This window comes from Apus apus, chromosome 18 (genome assembly GCF_020740795.1).
Source record: "Apus apus isolate bApuApu2 chromosome 18, bApuApu2.pri.cur, whole genome shotgun sequence".
In the NCBI taxonomy this organism is placed as follows: domain Eukaryota; kingdom Metazoa; phylum Chordata; class Aves; order Apodiformes; family Apodidae; genus Apus; species Apus apus.
The window spans coordinates 2699521-2719261 of NC_067299.1; the positions used below are offsets into that span (position 1 = coordinate 2699521).

The 19741-nt window shown below is 47.2% G+C and overlaps 1 protein-coding gene across 2 annotated transcripts in view; it reads right to left on the reverse strand.

Moving 5' to 3' along the window:
- Window positions 1-19741, reverse strand: part of SSH2 (slingshot protein phosphatase 2) — a 96131-nt gene that overhangs the window by 22679 nt on the left and 53711 nt on the right. For both annotated transcript variants that reach the window (XM_051635461.1, XM_051635462.1), the window contains 3 exons: window positions 10984-11087; window positions 6545-6609; window positions 1301-1422 (listed from right to left, as the gene is read on the reverse strand). In XM_051635461.1, coding sequence (XP_051491421.1) covers window positions 1301-1422; window positions 6545-6609; window positions 10984-11087 — 291 coding nt within the window. The remainder of the gene's footprint in view (window positions 1-1300; window positions 1423-6544; window positions 6610-10983; window positions 11088-19741) is intronic.

Genomic DNA, 19741 nt, shown 5'->3' on the forward strand with positions numbered 1-19741 from the left:
GTTATAAATACCAAGTGGGCCAGGGGAGGGTGTATCAGACTGACCATCCAGAACCTAAGTAACTCTAGCAGAAAGCTAATATGACCCTCCTGTGTTATTAGAGACTGAATACCAGTGAGCTCTCAGTTATCAAAGGTGGCTCTGCTGGGATATCACAGCCAACAACAAGCTCCAAGCTCACAGCAACCTGTGCAAGGACAAGTTATTCTTACCCCACCACAAGAGCATCTCTGAGCTACAGCTGTGCACACATGCACAGGAAGGGAGCCAGGAGCCAGTGGGAGCATCAAGTTGGTCCCCCTTTTTAGCAGGCATCACTTGAGCTAAGCATCCAAATCAAGCCACCTGCAACTAAACATGGAGGCTGCTGTGACCAGCAGGCTGTTTGGAAGGCCATTTCTTAGCCAAACAGTTCAAAAAGATTTTTCAGTGACCCATGCTAACTACCCAGAAGGACCTTCTACTGACTAGGGTCAGCAGCAAGACTCATTCCTGAAGCAGTTGTGCTAGAAGTATGTACCTGTATTAAACCTTATATAATGGTTGGAATATCAGGTTTTTCTTTCCCTGCATAGGCCAAGACTTCCTTACAAGCCTTTAAAAGAGCCATGTGCCTTTATGCCTTCTCCAAAGTGACCAGTGTCCTTTTCTAAACTTGAAGCTTCTGCCTGTGAAGCTGCTGGGGGTGCTGCCTCCTGGCTTTCAGTCCCTCCAGCAGCAAAAGCTGCTTCCCAGCCACACTCTGCAGACTTTTGGAGAGGTCAGTAGCAATTTAAATTAATGAAGCAAAAGCACTAAACCCTGATGACATACTGATGTCTGGGGAGAGAACATGTTGTACAAGATCTGCCCCTCAGCAACCCTGACATTCCCACCAGGCCCTTTGTGCCATGACCTTGGCAAAGGGCTACCTGACAGTCACTTTCTTATTAGCTGCTTCCCTGAACCCTGATGTCCACCTACTCTAATTGCAGCTTCTTCTTTCTTTGCACACAAGTCATTCCTGTCTCTGGTGTGTAGATGCAGAGCTGAGGGAGCTCATCATTCAGAGACACTTAAGGGCACTTAATGTCATTGTCACACATGCCTGAGGCTCAGAGGAAAGGCTGTGCTGTTGCCTTCCAATTCACCACCTCCCTTCAAGAAATAAAAGGGGAATTCTGGACCACATGAAAGGTGTTAGCCTGGAAAATCTGAAGGAATCTATCCCCAGAAAGTATGAACACCAGACAGTGGTTTCTGCACTTGACTTGACATGTGGTGAATACAAATATTCTCCCCTCCTGGACACTGTGTGTACCTGTCATTGGAAGAGAAATCCATTCCTAGGACAATGCTCTCTTCTGTGTCTTGTCTGCCGTTGGTGGACACCACCACCATGTATCTAGTGCGGTTCTGGTAGGTACTTTCCAGTCTTACAGCCTAAAGAAAGGAAGGGGAGAGATCAGCAGTGCAGCCAACATAACACAGTTACCTCTACAAGCCACCTTTCCATGCGGGGTGACAGGTGCAGAAGCAGTGGTGCAGGTCACACTTGTTCGGGTGGCCCAGACTCCTCAGCTGGGCAACCAGCAGGAGAGGGAGAAGCGACTTACTCTCTCACACAACACTTTCCTCAACAGCTGGGATAGTCCTGGTGCTTCTGCACACCTTGTAGCAGGCCTGCTCTGTCCCACCAAGACTGTGTTTAGCCAGGAGCCTACCAGGCTGGCTGTCCCAGTCCTCTGGTCCCCACCTGGTTAGGCTCATGCAGCTTTACACGTTCAGTGAGACAGACAGGCGTTCACTGTGCTCCCCACCTCACAGAGGGCTTTGTCCAAAGAGCTAGAGCTTTCCTTTAAACCACTGTGTGCTACAACAACTCTTTCCACCACCCTCTCCCAAACAGCTGGACAACTAGGATCTAACTGATGTGAGGTTTCCTGCTGGTCCTTTGAATTTTTCCAGCAAACTCCCCAGTTCAGAAGCAACCCTACACCCCCACAGCTGGCAGGAAGAAGGTTCCCAGTTACTAAGGTGTTGTCATGGTTGGATTCAGATTGCTCAGAAGAGGTGAAAATCATTGTGTTTCATTGCTCCTACCACACATATGTGCACTCCAGTGGCAAAAAAAAGACATTTAGCAGGACTGGAGGATGCCTGAATTTCACCCCAAACTCCCTAAAATAAAAGACTACTGACAGCATTCAGAAAGCAGCTGTGCAGCTGGGCTGTGATCCCCAGACCATCACTGTAGCTTCTGAGGGGCTACACTGCTGGGTAGTGCTCCTCCAGAAGATACAAGACAGCCAGAACTGAAAGATCTCCAGCAAGTCCCTTACAGCCAACCTGTGGCTAGCCAGGAGCCCAGGGAAGGAGCCCAGCATTTTAGGTTTTGCCTCTGAACACCTGCAGTAGGGCAGCCTTTACTTGCAACACTTTTTGGACTCTGTTCCAAGCCATTTCCAGTTATTTTACTCACAGGATTCCAACCAGAGAAACTATGACATTCCTAGAAAGGAAGTGTCTTAATTATGTACACTGAAACTTAACTTTGGACAGCCTAATCCAACCCCAAGACACTGTCTGGCTTCAGTGTTTACCTTACTAGTAAAGCTGCTTCCTGAACTTTGAGCAGGGCCTGCAGAGAGCAAACAGGGGAGAGGGACCTGTCACAGCCCAGTGGTGCCCTGTGCTGGGGACAGACACTTGTCTGCTGCCACAGGACCCAGCTGCTGAATTCTCACAAGCCAAGGGCTGAAGCTCAGCCTGGTGTCTGACATCCTTCCCAAACTGAACCTGAATTCCTTACACACCAGCAGCCCTCCCAAGTGTGTAGACACTTCCTGGTGGCCCCCAGGAATTCATGGCTCAAACAGCCCAGTTTTAACAGTTGTCTTATCCTTAAAAAAAAAGCTCACAAAATAACCACTGTGTGGGATCACAGAATGGTTTGGCTTGGAAGGGACCTTACAGATCATCTCGTTCCAAACCCCCTGCCACGGGCAGGGACACCTCTCACCAGACCAGGTTGCTCCAAGCCCCATCCAACCTGCTGAACACTTCCAGGGAGAGGGCAGCCATAACTGCCCTGTGCAACCTGTTTCAGTGTCTCACCACCCTCACACCAAAGAATTTCTTTCTAATGTCTAACCTAAATCTTTCCTCTTCCAGTTTAAAGCCATTCCCCCTTGTCCTACCCCTCCATACCCTTATAAAAAGATTGTCCCAGGAGTAGGTTGCTTTTCCCAATATGCTCCCATAGTTCTTTCTAACTTGGTCTTAAGGCCAGATTGGCACCTCCTTGTGTAGAGGAAGCCCCCTCTGACCTCCTCACACCTTGCCCACCCACTAGACAGTCAGTCTTGGCCACAAGATGTGGCAGAGCCTATCACGAAGGTTAGAACGGTGCAGGGCAGCCAGCACAGCGTTTGCCGTGTCACACCAGGGCTGGCCGTGTCACACCAGGGCTGGCCGTGTCACACCAGGGCTCTCTAGCAGGAGACTCTGCTGAGCAGCAGGGAAAGCTTCCCAGTGGCATTGCAGGGGGCAGTAGCTCTAGTGATGGGGGAGGAACAGCATGTGCAAGCAGGAGATGGTGTTGACCATGTCTTCTAGACTTGTCCAGTGGACCCAAAAACTAACCAGCTACCCCAACACTGATGCCAGCAGACAGACAAGAGACTGTGCCCCACCCCATCTCCTCAGGGTAAGACATGCTAAAACCAGCCTTTTTTCCTTCTTGCTCCTTGAGTCACTGGGATTCCTTTGGAAACATGGTGGATCAAAGTGGTCAGGCCTTCAAGGTGCGAATTCTGCCAAAGACAGATGTTTCTACAACTAACCACTTGAAGCAAAACAGAAAGGGTGCTCTTCGACCTAGAAGAGCAAGTAATCACCAAGGTCTTGGTGGTTCAAGTCATCATCTACATTAGGAACCAAGCCCCAAACAGACACAAAGACTTGCCTAAAACAGGAGTAGGCAGACAACACCTGCCCTGTGTCAGGGACATCCACACACGAGCTCTGTTCTGCTTCTCTTGAGGACAGTCCAGCAGCAAGAGGATTAAGATAAGCTGAGTTACTTTGCTAAACCAATTTGGCTGGCAGCAATGGGAGGTGTGGTCTTAATCCAAGACCCTTTAGAACATGGCTAGACAAACAGCGGGCAAAGGTCATGTAGCTTCAAGTCACTGGGCTGGGACTTTTCAGAAGACCAATTAAGAAGAAAGAGGGCATGGCTTATTGTGGCTCTCTAAGTCCAACACTTAAACCCTTACCACAAAGCAAAGAACCATGACTGAAGCAGATAATGTGTTTTGACAAATTTACTAGAATAATAAACCAGCAAAGTTGACATTCGAGACCAGCCCATCTCAGAAGTTGCTATTAGCACTCCAACGTGAATTATGAATTCTGAATTACTGAATTATGAATTAGTTTCTAACATTTTTGTTAAGTTCTAGTTCATATGCTCACCTAAGAGCAGGAGCACACACAGCGCGTAAGTGGTCTGACACCTTTTAAATGAAAATACCTGAAATCTCACTCAATCTAGGGAGGATGGCCTCGCTTCAGGACTCTGATGAAATGGAAGGTTCTTTCTCAAGAGCTCATCTACATAGAAATAGCTTTCTCCTCCATTTGGAGAGGTTATTTATAGTCTGTTAATGAACAAGAAGGTTCCCTGTAGTCCTTTCAGGGCCAGCAACACTCTTCTTAGTTTTAGGCTCACCTAAACACAAGCCAACTTTATCTTCTGCTGCATTCTTATTTCATCAGAAGTGTGATGTGGTATTTTACCAGCCCTTGTGACCAGCACATTCCAAGGGATAAATTCACACTGACCCTTTCATCTTTTTCATGATCCACAACAATAGGTGTTTGACGCAAGAAAACATTTCTCATTGGAATACTTGAAGACAAAGAAGTGCCCAGTTTTCTGGAGTCTTTTATTATTGAACACGTGTGAGTGAACAGGTCCCTGCTCTGTTAAGCTACAGGAACGTGTTCAATCACTTTGTACACTTTTAACTCATTTTCCTCTCCTTCCTACTGATCTTACACTGGTACCATTGCTCTAATCCTGCTCTTATGGAAGGCTAAAAACCTGTCAGTAGCTCCAACAGAAACAAGAGTTGCTCCAAATGTTAAGTGTAGGTGTATAGAGGATTAGATTCCTCTGCTGCTCTCTGAGCTGTGAAGTCTGCTCTCCAAATGACAGCAGCCAACACAAGAATGCATTTCTCTCAGTCCTGTTTATATTTCAAATCTCACTTGTATCTACTATTTGATGAGGGAGTCTGTTGCAGCTCTGCACACCCTTCCTTCGTCAAGAATCAATTAAATTCAAGTAGACTATCGAACTTAACCTCCTGCAAGATTTCAGCATTCCAAATGCAGCTCCACACAAAAGGGTTTATGTCTCAGTCCACAAAGTCCTTATTCAGCTGTTAAGGCTAATTTGTCCCAAATCACACAATGTAGCCAGTGATATTGCTGAACAATGACTTGTTCAATAGCTTCCAATGTTCTAACCCTGGCTCAGATTTTGAAAAGCGCCGAGAACCCCCGTTCCCATCCCTGGCACTGATGCTGCAGCACCAGCAAGGTGTGCCTGAGGAACCTTGGCACTGGGTCCTTGGGTTTGCTTACAAAGATTGCTCATGGCAAGTTATTTTCAGTGGTCATTTTTAATTTAAAGCATTCCATAGTCATCTTGGCTGTTTCCTAGCTATGCTCAGAAGATCAGTCCAATTCCAGCACAGCTCAGGAGGATTCAACAAACCAGAGGTGCCAGAACAGCACTTCTGCTGACACTCCTACTTCGGGCATACGTTGCTAAGAAGCACCAAGACAACACAGAGAAGAAACTTCAAGCTACTGAGTGATGAGAGATGCAGATACACTGCAGTCATGCCTGACCTTGCAGAGCACTTCAACATGTCCTAGACACGTTCCTCACTGCTCTTCTTTAGCTTCTGGAGGTCTCTAGGACAGCACATCAATGTTACAAGCAGCAATATCTAATTTTCATTACATCATGATAGAGACAACATTCCAGAAAAGCAGAAAGACAAGACTCAATACAGGTGCATACCTACATGGGGATCCTACATGCTCCTTCCTGATGAGCCACAGCCTTTTGGGATGCAACAAGTTAGGAGAGTGAAGTGAGGAACACAAATGAACCAATGTGGAAGGGCAGGTGTTATGTTGGTCAGACATAAGCCACCTACTTTTGATTTAAACAGGACACCAACCTAATTTACCTGGTCTCTCTGACAACCGTTGCAGTACTTTTTGAGAGTGTACTTGATGCTTGGCTCAGACAAAGGCTGTCTTCTAGCCACACAATTTGTCTCACTGCAAAACCCAATAAGCAGGCCTTTCATAATTAGCTGCTTTTCTACCTTTGTGGTTGCAAAGTAGACTCCCCAAACCTGCTGATGAAACCACTCAAACATACATGCACCACTGCTTTCACGAGTTACACAGGTGTATTTGTCAAGTGGAACTTAACCTTTATAGCCAGTAACAGCAGATAAGCAAAAAGCCAACCTACCAGCCTGATGTTGTCTTCTGGGCGGAGCAGTATGAACATGGCCTGCAGGTGTTGCTGGAGATCCCCTGCGGGAAAGAGAGAAAGGTGAATGCACAAAAATAGCTTTAAATCACAAGCAAGCTTCTGGCTGTCCAGCCAGAGAAAACAGCCACCAAGAAACCTGACACGTCACCGTGAGCGTTGTCACTTCCACCCACTCAGGGATGACAAAGCTCCATCTCTTAGTCAGCTGCTCTTTGTTCCGTGTGCTCACCTGTTCCCACCTCACCATGCTCTCTCTTACTAAGTCATTATCTTTTAAACAGAAATAAAAAGCATTTGTTCCTTTAAAAGACAAGGCAAACTAGGTAGAAGCAGACCCCACCCCATGGTTCAACGTCTCATTCTACCACGTGCGTCAACCCAGGAATCTGCCATTTCTTTTACACCAACTTATTACTCAGTGCAGAACTCCTACCTGGTCTAAAGTATCCCCTTTGAAGTGAGATTCAGTCCCATTTTAGAGCAGCACATGTCCACAGACGCTTGTGTACCAACCCCACTCAAAAGCAGCTAAGAACTGCCACCTGAAAATTAATATTTTTTCCTAGAAAACACTTGCTACACTTCTACTGGTGAGGCTGAAGAAGACTGAAAGACAAAAAAAACCCAAAACAAATCATGGTCACTCAGTAACTTTAAGGAGCTGAGTGTCACAGGTTTAGGCATTTCAAAGACAAGTGAGATGCCTTTCAGTTGGTACTGCCACACTGGCTTCTCAGCACTCCTCCCTGGCCTGTGGAGAGCCAAGACGTTTCTCTGCTAAGCACATCACCTTCTGAGCATCAGCGAGCAACAACAGCTCCAGTAATGAGCTGGTTTTTCCCAGTCATTGCCTGGAAAATTAATCTGCATTCTCAGAAAGGAGAGTGCAAGGCTGCCAGGTGGGTGGCAGAGAACAGCAAGAAGAGGAATCTTTACTCTTCCACCCTCTCCCACTCCCCCACAGATGGGAAAGCTGGGTTTAGACAACACTGCAGGGAAGAGCAAAAATGGTGGAGGAAGTATGCAGGACAAGTGGCTAGGAGAGCATTTTCTACGAAGGCTGAGTAACCTTCCACCTGCAGCGTGGAAGAGCCCAGCAAGTCTTTGACTCATGAGGCACTCATAGGTCTCAGGAAGCTTGAAATGAAAGATGCTTCACCTCAGTTTTCCCCTCCCAAAGTGTAACAGTTCTCCTCTTTGGATGCCAATGATTCAACATCAGGAACCAGTTTAAGGGCTGAAGCTTCCAGAGTTTAGAAAAACACCACTGGGACTACTGAATTATCTCAATACTTAGAGGAAGTTCCTGAGACAACCCTTTCTGCAAGACTCAGTAGAGGAGCTCCCCTAACCCTCAACCTCTGAAAGTTTCTTGCACTCCTCCCTGCTCCCCAGCCTGCCCTGCCAGCTCCACAGCTAGAAAGTGAAGTACTGCTTCCCTGGCCAACTCTAATTGACTTGCAGCATTTTCAGCCCCAAACACACAAGGCATTTTGTGAGCTTCCTGGATTAAGAAAAAGCAAAGGAAAGGTTTTAGCATGCCAGAATCTGCACAAAGATATCACATCCTGTCCTACGAAGAGCTGTCGGCTCTGCTGGCATTCACAGCACTGCTGCTTCCTATCACATTGTCCAGCAGCCAGCAGATGCTTTTGTTTCCTTAGAGCTGGCAGGCTAGGTGTAAAACATCAGCTGCAGCGGGATCTTCAAAGTGATCTACAGTATCCCAGAGACAGCGAAAGCCCCTGGGAAGTTCCATCCTTTTCTGGCCTCTTCCAGCGCCGTTGGAAGCCCACCTTCCTACAGAAGACAGCCTGCTTGCCAGGTGGCACAGGACCACCCAACGAGAGGGGTGAGGAAGCTGGGACCCTATCTAGTCAATCTGCCAACTACTGATTTCCATTCCTGGAGATACAATTAAAGCAATGGGTGTGAGAATTAATTATCTTCTGTTACACGTTTACTCTCTACGCTGGATTCTAGCATCTCTGAAGAATCAGAAAGGGATGTCATGAAGGTTAGTCAACCTTCCTAGAAAATGCTCTTGCAGCCACTTGAAAAACTATTGCATCCACAGGCAGCAATTTCATACTGGAAAGTTATGTCCGCTCTCCACCCCCCTTCTCATTTTGAGTGCCAGAGATAAGTCATGACACACACACGGGAATGAAAACTGAGCACAGATTATCAGAGTCCAAGAAAGGAGATGGTTTTGCCTCATGCTCTGCCAGCTCACTGCTAATGGCCAGCTCACCCCCCAGAGCCACGTTCTCCACATGACTGTTTTGATTTGGTGGCACAGATGTTTTGCTCAGGAAGGTGACACACTGATCCCTGGTGTCTTAGTCTGCTGGCACTTATTGTACATGATAAAAGTTCACAGAAAAGAAAGACGGTGCATGCTCATACAAAGGTCTCTTCTCAGTGATAACTCCAAGCATCATTAAAAATACTCTGCCATTCACGTCACTTGACAGCAGGGAAACTGAGGAAAGGACAAGTGCTGATCCCTCATTGAAACCTCACTCCATAAGCTGAAGAGAGAGGAATAAAAAGTCTTCTAAGAACAAAAATCCCATCCCTTAGGCAAGCCAACCTCTTAGGTACAAAACATCTTGCTGTAAGCAATTACAACACACCGGATTTGCCTTCTTGGCAACCTGGCTTCTCAAGGCTCTGGGCTGATTAGACAAGCGACTATTTTCCACCAAGGTCTCCAGAACTCCTAAGTCAGCTGCAGGCAAACAGATGAGGCAGCAAGACAGACCCAAAGCTGTTTGCACTGCCTTGCACAGATGCCCAAGGAAACCCATCCAGCAGGTCCCCTCTGCAAGGTAAACTGAGGCAGCAGCTGCCAGGTGGAGACCTGGGCTTCAGCACTGCTGAGGGCTTTGGAGGGAGAAAAAGCCAAGACTGGTCAAGATCATCTTTTAAAAGAATGCTGACCCTACCTTCACACAGAAAACCATCTCACTTCAGTTTCAAGTGGAAAGGTCAGCTTTAAATTAAGTTTCAGAACAATTTATTCTTTTGACGAGTGGTAATTAATGCATCTCACCCAAATCAATTTGGGTACTGCTTGTACTGAGTGGAAGGATGTAATTAACTGCTTTTTGACTTAGACTCTTCTAAGAGTTGTTTGTAAACAGATTTTGAGGTGGACTAGTCTTCATGTAGGGAACTCTGCTGGATGTAGAGCTGGATGAGCCTGATGGTATCAAAATGCAAAGAAATCTACACTTGAAACAAAACCAAGTCACCTTTTGGTGGTCACTTTTGGCAAACAAAGTTGATTTCAGCCTCTCTTTCTGCCTCTGTCAGGCAAAAGCCTGAAAGTCTCAATGTTATTTTTTTCCTGCTTATTGTTTAATGAAAGGGAAAAACCCCACATTATCTGATTCCCATAAAACACCATCAGTGAATAAGTGTATAAGAATATACACAATTAAGAACAATCTACCCTGACATGTTTGTGTTTCATTATTCAGACAGACTTTCAAACAGAGTCAAGGAAAAAAAAAATAAATCAAACTTTCAGCAGATAAAGGGGGTGGAATTACAACTGGCTCTGTATTATTCACTCTGCTCACACCTCTGAGAAGTCACACTGACTTTGCTCAGAGGTTTCCTCACCACCACAGGTTAAGTCTCCGCCCGTTCTTCCATCATAACCTGTTACGTTCAGACCAGGAAGGACAATTACTCATCCCATATCACAACCTGGAGTTTCCCCATGGAGGGCATGAAGGTTTCGATGGAAATCCTCCAGCCTCTCTTTCATACAGAAATTATAGGTTATATTTTGGGGGCAGTTGTTCTCAGCTCTCTCTGACGTCATGACTGCTGTCCTGGTGTCACCCATTTGTTTGATTTTGTGGGATAAACAGGGCAGTACTGAAACTTTTTTTCATAGAATGGTTTGGGTTGGAAGGGACCTTAAAGATCATCTAGATCTAACCCCCCTGCATGGGCAGGGACACCTCCCACCAGCCCAGGTTGCTCCAAGCCCCATCCAACCTGCCCTTCAACACTGCCAGGGATGGGGCAGCCACAGCTTCCCTGGGCAACCTGGGCCAGGGTCTTCCCACCCTCACAGGAAATAATTTCTTCCCAATTTCTAACCTCAATCTCCCCTCTTCCAATTTTAATCCACTTTCCCCTGTCCTCTCACTACAAACCCTTGTCAAAAGCCCCTCCCCAGCTCTCCCGCCGCCCCTTCGGGAAGGCCGCTACGAGGTCTCTCTTTTTTCTATCAGCATTAATTATTGCAGTCTGGAGACTGGCAGGTCTAGCTTTAATACACACCTGGTGTGAACAGAAATATGCGTCAAGTGGTAAGAACAAACTCAGGAAAGGTGGATTCAGACACCAGAGGGAGCAGCCCAGCCCCGGCTGCTGGGTGCAGCCCCCTTTACCTGCGTGCTTGTTGCGCCTGTGGCTGATCCTGGGAGCAGAGGAGCCATTTCCCCGCGGCAGGAACAGAGCTGCACCTTTCACAGTGAGGAAGCTTTCGCTGATGCTGCAAGGGGAGAGACAAACAGTGAGCAAGGACACTCGGCATTGTCTTTAAAAGGAGAAAGGCAAGGGCACAGGAGAGGTTCAAGGCACTGAATGCACGCTCTGTTCTTTTGCAAGGAAGTGATTTAGATGGAATTACTCTGTTGGTAAAGAACTTCCCCCCCTCCCTAAGTACTGCAAACATTCAAGGCATAACTAAGAGAAACACTGAAAAGCAGAACATCAGCCTGGTGCTGTCCTGCCTGCAGAGCTGGAACCTGAGTGGGCAGAGGGGATTAACCTATGGCTGGATTTTCAGTTGGAGAGCCAAGATGAGAGATCCACGTTTCTGAATGGCGATGAATCCAGCAAGCCCACGCATCCTCTAATTACAGACTCTGTTAACCCTGTGCTTTGTGGCTCAGGCACAGCTGATGCCCTGCAGAAACAAATGTCTCCCTTCAGCAGCTAGCCAAAAGAAAATTAGTGTACATAACAGATTAAGAAACCATAAAACTACTGTCTATGAGTTGTATGATAATTAACTCACAAAGAATGAGAAATGAGAAGCAAAACTGCAATGCTGCTGAATTCAGACATCACTTACTGCCTTAGTTTTGCTCTTTCTGAAGTCACATGAGGAGCAAGGTTTGTGGAAAGGGGCAATAAAGAGTTCTCAGTTCTGTGGAACAGCTGGTATTTTAAGCACACCTTCCAGTAGTTTTCTCAGAGATGCTGTGGCTCATGGAAAAAGCAAGACACACTACAGATTTTGCAATTAAGGCATCCTGTTGCATAGTTAAGGGTTCCTGCTTTTCTCAGAATTGATATGATAGACATACAGGCTTTGAAGAAAGCCAGAAACAATTCTACAGTCAACAGGATGGTTGATGGATATGATAAGACAGGATGGGAGAGTCCCTGGCACCGTGCACTCCAGCAGCTCTGTGCATTGAAAAAGATGTTGGCTTGTCCTCTTCAACTGACCAAGAGACTAGGAACTTCTCAGTTCCTTTCTCTGCTTAAACAAATACCAAACCTAATTACTTATTCCCTTCAAGAGATGAGGACCGGGAAATAAGAATAAAAAAACCCACCATATATTTGAAGAAATTTCATGTTACAAAATGCAGGTGAAAGCTACAACATCTAAAAGAAAACAAATTTTAAATTCATTGGGTCCCCTGTTTCCTCAGACCTTTCTCATATAAAATATTTTGACTGAGCCTTTCTAGCTTTTGGTGACAACCAGATCCTCTGGAATCCCCAAGCTTCTTAAAGCCTGAACTGGAGAAACACTGACTTACCCTCAAGCCACTAACTTTAAAGAAACAAATAATAATAATTAACAACATAATTCTCCCTCACTTAGCTTGAACAAGTTTTGATTCAGGAGTGCCCTGCTGTCCTGAAGAAGGACACTTCTACTTTCAAACTAGCACCCACAATGGGAAGGGGTGAGAACATCCCGTGCTCTGCTGAGTCTCTTCAGGAGACGGATGCATTAAGAGTGAGAAGACAATCTCTCCTTCTCCTCCTCCTCCCTTTATAATCTGACCATAGACCCAAATGAATTTCAAGCTGCACAGGAGGAGAAAGAATCTAGCAGTCACAGGCAGTTTTCACATAGTTGATGTTATCAGCAAAGCCAACAACTAACATTAGCAATCCTTTAGCCTGAGCCTGAGGTTCCCCCAGCAGGCTGAATTAGCAACTATTTTTAGTGGATAAAGCAGCATGTAACTAGAGGGCTGGGAGGTTAAAAATCTTAACAACTCCATCACTTTCCCTTATGACCAGTGCTCTGCTGCCAGCCACCTGCCTAGAATGAAACATGGGCAGAATCAAAGAAATGCCCATCAGGTACATCCTTCCAGGAGGCCACCCTTCCTCCTAAAGCCACCAAGAGCCTTGCCTTGGGCCATTAACTACAAGCAACAGGTTTGACTTTGAAAGAGTAGGGAAAGGGAATGTGATTTCCCATTTTAAAGGATTGGAACAGATGAAGAATGCAGCAAAGCAGATCATTCTCGTAGAGCAGGGAGGTCAAACAGGCAGGGGCACATGCAGGAGATGGCCACTGGCACGGCTGGGAAAAGAGCAGATCAGTGGAGACAAGAGCCTCGTCCTTGTGCCAGTCACAGCTCTGGGGACACTCACTGTGTGGATGAGGGCAAAGCACAATCTTGGCATCACCTGCCATAAAGTGCTAACACCAGACACACAACACCTCAGGATCCAGCACAGCACCCTAGCCAGAAACCCGTAACACACAAACACACAACCAACTTGCTCTGAGATTTAAGCAGTAAATATGTCTGTGACAGAGGCAATTAGAGGCTCAGAACAACTCTCATCATGTGGGACTGTGCTCACCAGCAGAGCCACACTACCATCCACTACTGATTTTACCCTGCTGATGGCTCAATGGCTCCCAAGCAGAACCTGGGCTTTGAAATACTTAATAGAGTCTGGTTTGTCAGAGCCTACCAGAGCTTCAGTGCTCTATGAAACAATCTCCTAGAAATGGATCAGACACTAAAAGATACTAAAAGTGGTTAGGGGAGAAGTTGGGTCCAGGAGAACAGAAGACAAGGTGCCAACTTGGCAGAGGTAACAAAGCTGAGTTGTGTTTTATCAGCACACCAGGCTCGTCATCAGTCCTCTGTAATACACAGTGGCTTTTTTCTGGAGAAGACTTACTTGGGACATCTGGGAAAGAGTTATTAAAGCTACAAGCACACTCAGCACTACAGCTGTGGGGAAAAAAAAGCCTCTGTTCCCCTTTTAGCCCATTCACCTCTGAAGTGAACCAACACAGGCAGCAGACTTCAGCAACTCCTACAGAAATTATTACTTGTACCAATTTTTCTCCCAAAAAAGATTTTGTAGAAATTGTACAGGGCACATCATCAGAACTACTTAAAGCCTTCTGCACAAAAGGCACAGACTTTCCCCTCAAGAAGACCCTGTTTCTGAACAGCAGTCCCAGGAGGAGGCAGCAGTGATTCCTGTGCTCCCTGACATGCAGCCCAGCAGCCAAGTTCCTCGTGCAGGAGGACACTGCCTGGCTCCCCAGGTTCTCCTTATACTACAAAATACGGGAACCACCTGAAACTTACAGATGTCAAACAAATAGTGAATGCCTTCCCAGCTGTGACCCGGCACAGCTCTGTTCATAAACTGCAAGCACAACCACCATATCAACTGCTTGGAAGACACAAAAGCGAAAACGTTACTAGTTTATGGACCGTGCCAAAGCAATGTGATCACAAACCATGGTTCTCAGTGGAAAGTTCTCCATCTGCAATGTAAAATCCTCAGAAGGGAACCTTGTGGCTCTCTTCAGAAACTATTTCATAAAGAACAGAGATACTACCCTTTTACAGGTACGGCAAGGAAAGCAAAGAGGCACCTGAACAGCTTCTGGCAATGTTTCATCCTAATAAACACTTAATTAAGTTATTGTGAGCCTGAGGATGACTTTCCAGTCGGCTCTGCTCACTCATGGGAGCAGTTCCTTCACAGCAGGCTCTGTCCTGTCCAGCCCAGCCCTTAATCAGGCACTTGCCAAGTAGCACAACTGACGGAGCTGGCACCATCCCCTGAAAGGTTCAGCAGAAGTCCTCCCACCACATCCCCCTGTGTAATGCAGAGGAACAGGTCAGTGCAGCGAGGAGCAAACCTCCTCATGCTGTTACCTCCTCACCAGCTGTGCTCACGGCACATATGGGCACCAACAGGGGCACTGCAGGGAGGTCACAACCCCCTCACCCAGAGAAGAAAGGGGGAGATAAAAAAATTAGGAATAGGGGAAATGAAGGTTTCAAGGTACTAAACATTTGAATTAAAGTCTGCTACTTGTATTACTTACAGAAATTCAAATATAATTTCTCTATCAGCCTCAGGTGTTTATTAACCAGACCCTTAGAGGATGCTCTGAAGCAGCATCCCAACAGAATTCCTGGCTCAGCACCAGGAGGCCGCCTTGGGATTTCCACACACAGCTCAGCTCCAGCTGTAGCTCCCCACGACAAGTGTTGTGCAGTAGCCCCAGAGGCTTCCAGCTCCTGAGCAAAACGTTTTCCTAAAGGGCATCTCCTGGGACACAACCACCACCCAGCACAAGCTCTGTAGACACAGCAAGACTCTGCACCACCAGGAAGGGCTACGGCGGCAGCTCCTGCTGCACACGCAGGACAGACCCAGCAAGGAGAAGAAAAGCAGAAACACTGACTGAAAGCAGGCAGGCATGTCTGGCAGTGAGCAATGACACCAGTTAACCTTAGTGTTGAGTAACTGGGAGCATTCATCAGCCCAAGCCCTGAAAATGGGAAGTGTCAATGCAGACATCTGGACTAAAGCATTTGGGGATTTCAGCAGGGAGCTCCACCAAACGCTGCTCGTGTGGCAAAAGGTGCCCCTGCCCTGCAGAGCCAGCAGCTCAACAGGCACAGGACTGGGAACAGACATGCTGAACAAGTGTCTACTAGGAACTGAAAAAAACCTTGTATGCCCAGCTACTTCCCCTCAGTTTTAAGGCAGGTTGCTCCCTCAAGAGCCCTCCAATATTTTACTCTAACATAAGAAACTGGAGCATGCTGTGGGGAGTGTCCACCTCTACACTGCACATCTCATCTACTGCCAACTCAGCTCTACCATCCTCCTTTAACTTGCTGGTTGCTAAAACACAAAACCAAGAAAAAGACCAAAACTCAGACACTGGCAGGAGTGGCAGAGCAGGCATCAAGACTTAGCTCACTGCTGAGGCTGTGGAGCCAGGCGTGGAGGGAGGGCAGCTGGGGACATGAGAGCAAGCTCCTGCAGCATGCCAGGACTCACTCTGCAAGAGCAGCAATCCCGACTGCAGCTTGATGTGCCTGGTGTGGAAAGACTTCCAGGAGGACAGGCCAAGCAGGCTGCTGTTTTTCTCAGCACCTCAAGCCATTTCCCTCCTCCTCTCCTTCCCAAACTGCCTGTTTCCCGTTCTCAGCAGGCAGGCCCAGGGCACAGCATCACACCTGCCCGGGACCAGCTCTCACCACCAGCTTCCCACTCACTTTTTCCTGCCCACAAGAAGAGTTCTGGCTAATAAAGCATCAGTCCCAGCCAAGGGTGCAACGGTGCCTGGGTAAGCAGCTGGAAGTATGTGACCCTGGCAGCCAAGAGCCCTTCTCCATCAAACCACCAAATGAGAGCATCACACACCTCCAGCATCTCTCCCAAGGGAAATGCCTCTTTCACCTCCACTGTAGTTTGTTTCTCAATAAACAACACCCTTACTCCCCTTGCTTACACTTAAAAGCACCTGGTTTAATGACTGTCAACAGTATTAATGAATTATATAGAGGAAGGCAATGTTTCCCTTCCAGTTTAAGCCTTTGCTCCCAGGCAAGTGATGAAAACACCTGGTTCTCTTCACACAGAGGGCAGGTCTCAGGGCTGTGGCAAGCCAAGTAGTACTAGTCACTCATTACAAAAACCAAAACCCAGTAAACAAAACCCACCACAACAGGGAAAAGGAAGAGGCAAGGATAACTCAGGACTGGTCTACGCTGACATCTGTATGAACAGGGTCAGCTGGCAGAGACAGACAAGTCTGGGCTTCTCTGATATCCAGAATAGAAACAAACCCAGTGCAGAGCAAAACGAGGGCCATGACTTACCAAAAAGGGCTCAAACACTGTCAACAGAGGTGACAACACTGAGGGCAGGCAGAGAAAGGGGAAGTGGTTCCCCAACAAGGCCAGCTCTTGCCACTCAGCACTTCTGCAACTTCAGAAACAGCAGAAGGAGAAAAACAAACAAAGCGTGGGAACCCGTTCTGTCTCAGATGTTTGACGCAATTGCATTTTTAGCAACATCTGCATTTGTGTGGGTTTTTTTCTTTTTTAAAGGAACTGCCTACAGGCACTTCCTCTGCTCCAAGGTGGGGTTCCCTGGAGAGAACATTCAGCTGCAGTGACACAGACAGGCATTATCACAGAAAGATCTGCAATGTCAAAAGTAACTCAGTTTGTATTAACTTGTCTTCTGATCCCTTCTCTCCATAGCCAAGTCATCTTTTCCCTTGCTTTGGTCTCCAATATGGACATCTGCTGAAGCTGAACTAACAAGAAAAACTTACACCTTGCTAGAAGATACCCAAAGGTGATGGGTGTGAATCTGAACTCTAAAGGCAATGCTGCTCTAAAGGCATTCATTTTACTTGTTCCAAGTGGGGAGAGAACCTATGGGACACAACTTGCAAAAGTGAGCACGGTTGTGTCTGCAGGTGAAGAGCAACTACTTCAGATGCATGAAACAACCACACAGTTTCAGAGGTGGGATCTAACCAGCCTCAGGTCATCCAAGAAGGCTGTAAGGAGTTGGACATCCACTCAATACCCTACTGAGTTACAAGTCAAGCTCACTGCTGGAAAAAACCACAACGCACACATGCCATCAGCTCCTCTGCCACCAGGATCATTTGCATTGAGCTCCAGAAACCTTTTGCAAACTTCAAAGGAGCTTGGGCAGCCTGGGTATGCTGGTGAAAGCAGGGGCCTCCTTTGGAGATGGCAAAGAAGATGACAGCTCTGGGCTGAAAAACTCACTTCTGCCCAAGCTGCCTTGCTGCCAGCCAGGGGAGCAATGACAGCTGCTGTTTGTAGCCACAGTTTTCAGCCCACGCAGCTGCAACGGGCCTGCACTGTGCTGAAGACAACCACAGCCACCTGCAGCTCCACTCCAGAGCCCTGAGCCTGGCTCTGCAGGGGTGAGCTGACCTTCTGACTCCATCATGCATTCCCTCGTAGGCAGGGCTGGGACTGCAAAGCAGACTGGCTTTTGGTTTAAGCAGGACTCCAGAAAAAGACATTTTATAATTTCTGATAAAATTCTAAGTCCACGTGGGTTTCCCACTCCCCTTAGGTACCCATGGCCTACAAATGAACCAGCTCAATGTACCAAACCAAAGGCAAAGTAGGCAAAGCCCTCACACAGGCATCAGCTGCCTCTTCACCAGAGCAAAAACTGCGCGCTCAGCACTGCATTCCCACCCTCCCTGAGCCCACCTCTGCTGCCCACAGCCCCAGGTTGTTTCAGGGGGGTGCTGCTGGACACATGCTCACCCTGCACCACAAACATCCTTCCCCATGTCACCTCTGTCAGTGTCACCTCCTGCCAGCGCTCGGCGAGAGCGGGTCCTGGTGCCGCGGCCGGGCAGAGCAAGATGCCCTGAGTCACAGCACTACTGTCAGCACCGCCACCAGCACAGGCTGGGACCTCCTGCTGTGGCACAGATCATCAGCTTATTGACTTCAATGAAGATGAACTTGGGTGCAGGCAGCATGATTCAGCGGGGCAATGAAGAACAGAGTTACGCGGCGATGGACGCAAACAGTCCAAAAAAACAACAGAAAAAAAAAAAAAAGTCGTGTGAACAAAGCTCTGAGGTGTTCTGGAATTTGGGACTGAGGAGATGCAGAAAATAATTTTTTCTTTCTTCTGAGCACAGCAGCTCACACACTAGAAAGGGGCAGCTAACACAATCAGGATGCTTATTAAGAAATCCAGGCACTTTGTGTTTATTGAAGAAATTTGATTCCATGCACTTTTTAAAGCAACAAACCCAGACCGGAAGCGAGACCGTGAAAGGAATTTGTTTTACATGATAGTCCCCAAAGGCTTCCAGGTCTCCATGTCAAGACATTCCCAGATTAAAGCCCTACATGACATTCTTTTTTCACTATATACTGATTAAACATCCACAGACTTTTATGCATACCATGAGGTTCATGGAGCAGGACAGTCATTCCCCAGAGAGCATTCTGCAATGTTTTAACACCACGTGTCAGTCTGTCCAAAACCAGCCAGATGCTGTGGTATGAACTAATGCTTTCACAAATATGCTCTTAAAAACACTTTAATCAACATGAGAAAACTTCACAAGGAGATTCTATCGCATCAAGGATCAGAGAAAAAAAAAAACCCAACAGCTTTTTGATGAGTTATCTTCAGAAAGAACAGCCCTCTGATTGACATATACTTATCTTTTTTTCTTGCCCAATTAACACAGTCCATGTTGATCATCATTAAACCACACAACAATCTCCTCTGCCAGCAGAGATGGAAAGCCCTGCCTTCAAACACTGCCCATTTCTTTTTTTAAACGTTCAACAGTATCTGACACATCCTCAAGCAGCAGGTTAACAACCAACAAGCCTGAAAGGTCTCTCTCTCTCCCCACTACATTGACTCACATCCATCACAGGGTATTTTACAGCTAGTTTTTACTCCACTCTCCCTGCACGTGCCCAATTCTTCGCTGTCACAGCCCTGACCATGTTTGGCCTGGCTGGCAGCACCCTGCAAGCAGGATCCCTCTGCTTTAAATACAACTGTAACACAAGGCAAAGGAGACACACTAAGGTCAACATACTGTCCTCCAGAGCAGCCAAGGCACCTATATTTAGACAAAGTCTGCCCAGCACTTTAAAGACAGGAGACCACTGACTTGCCTGAATCTCTGCCAGCACTGGCCATCTTGCCCAGACAGGGACAGTCTGAGCGGGAGCTGGCCAAGCGCCCTGGCACCAGCTCAAAGTGGAGCACCCTGTGCACCCAACACCCCCTCACCCCCCTCTCCCAGGCAGCAGCCCAGCCCCCCAGATGTGGGAAGAGCAGAGCAGCCCA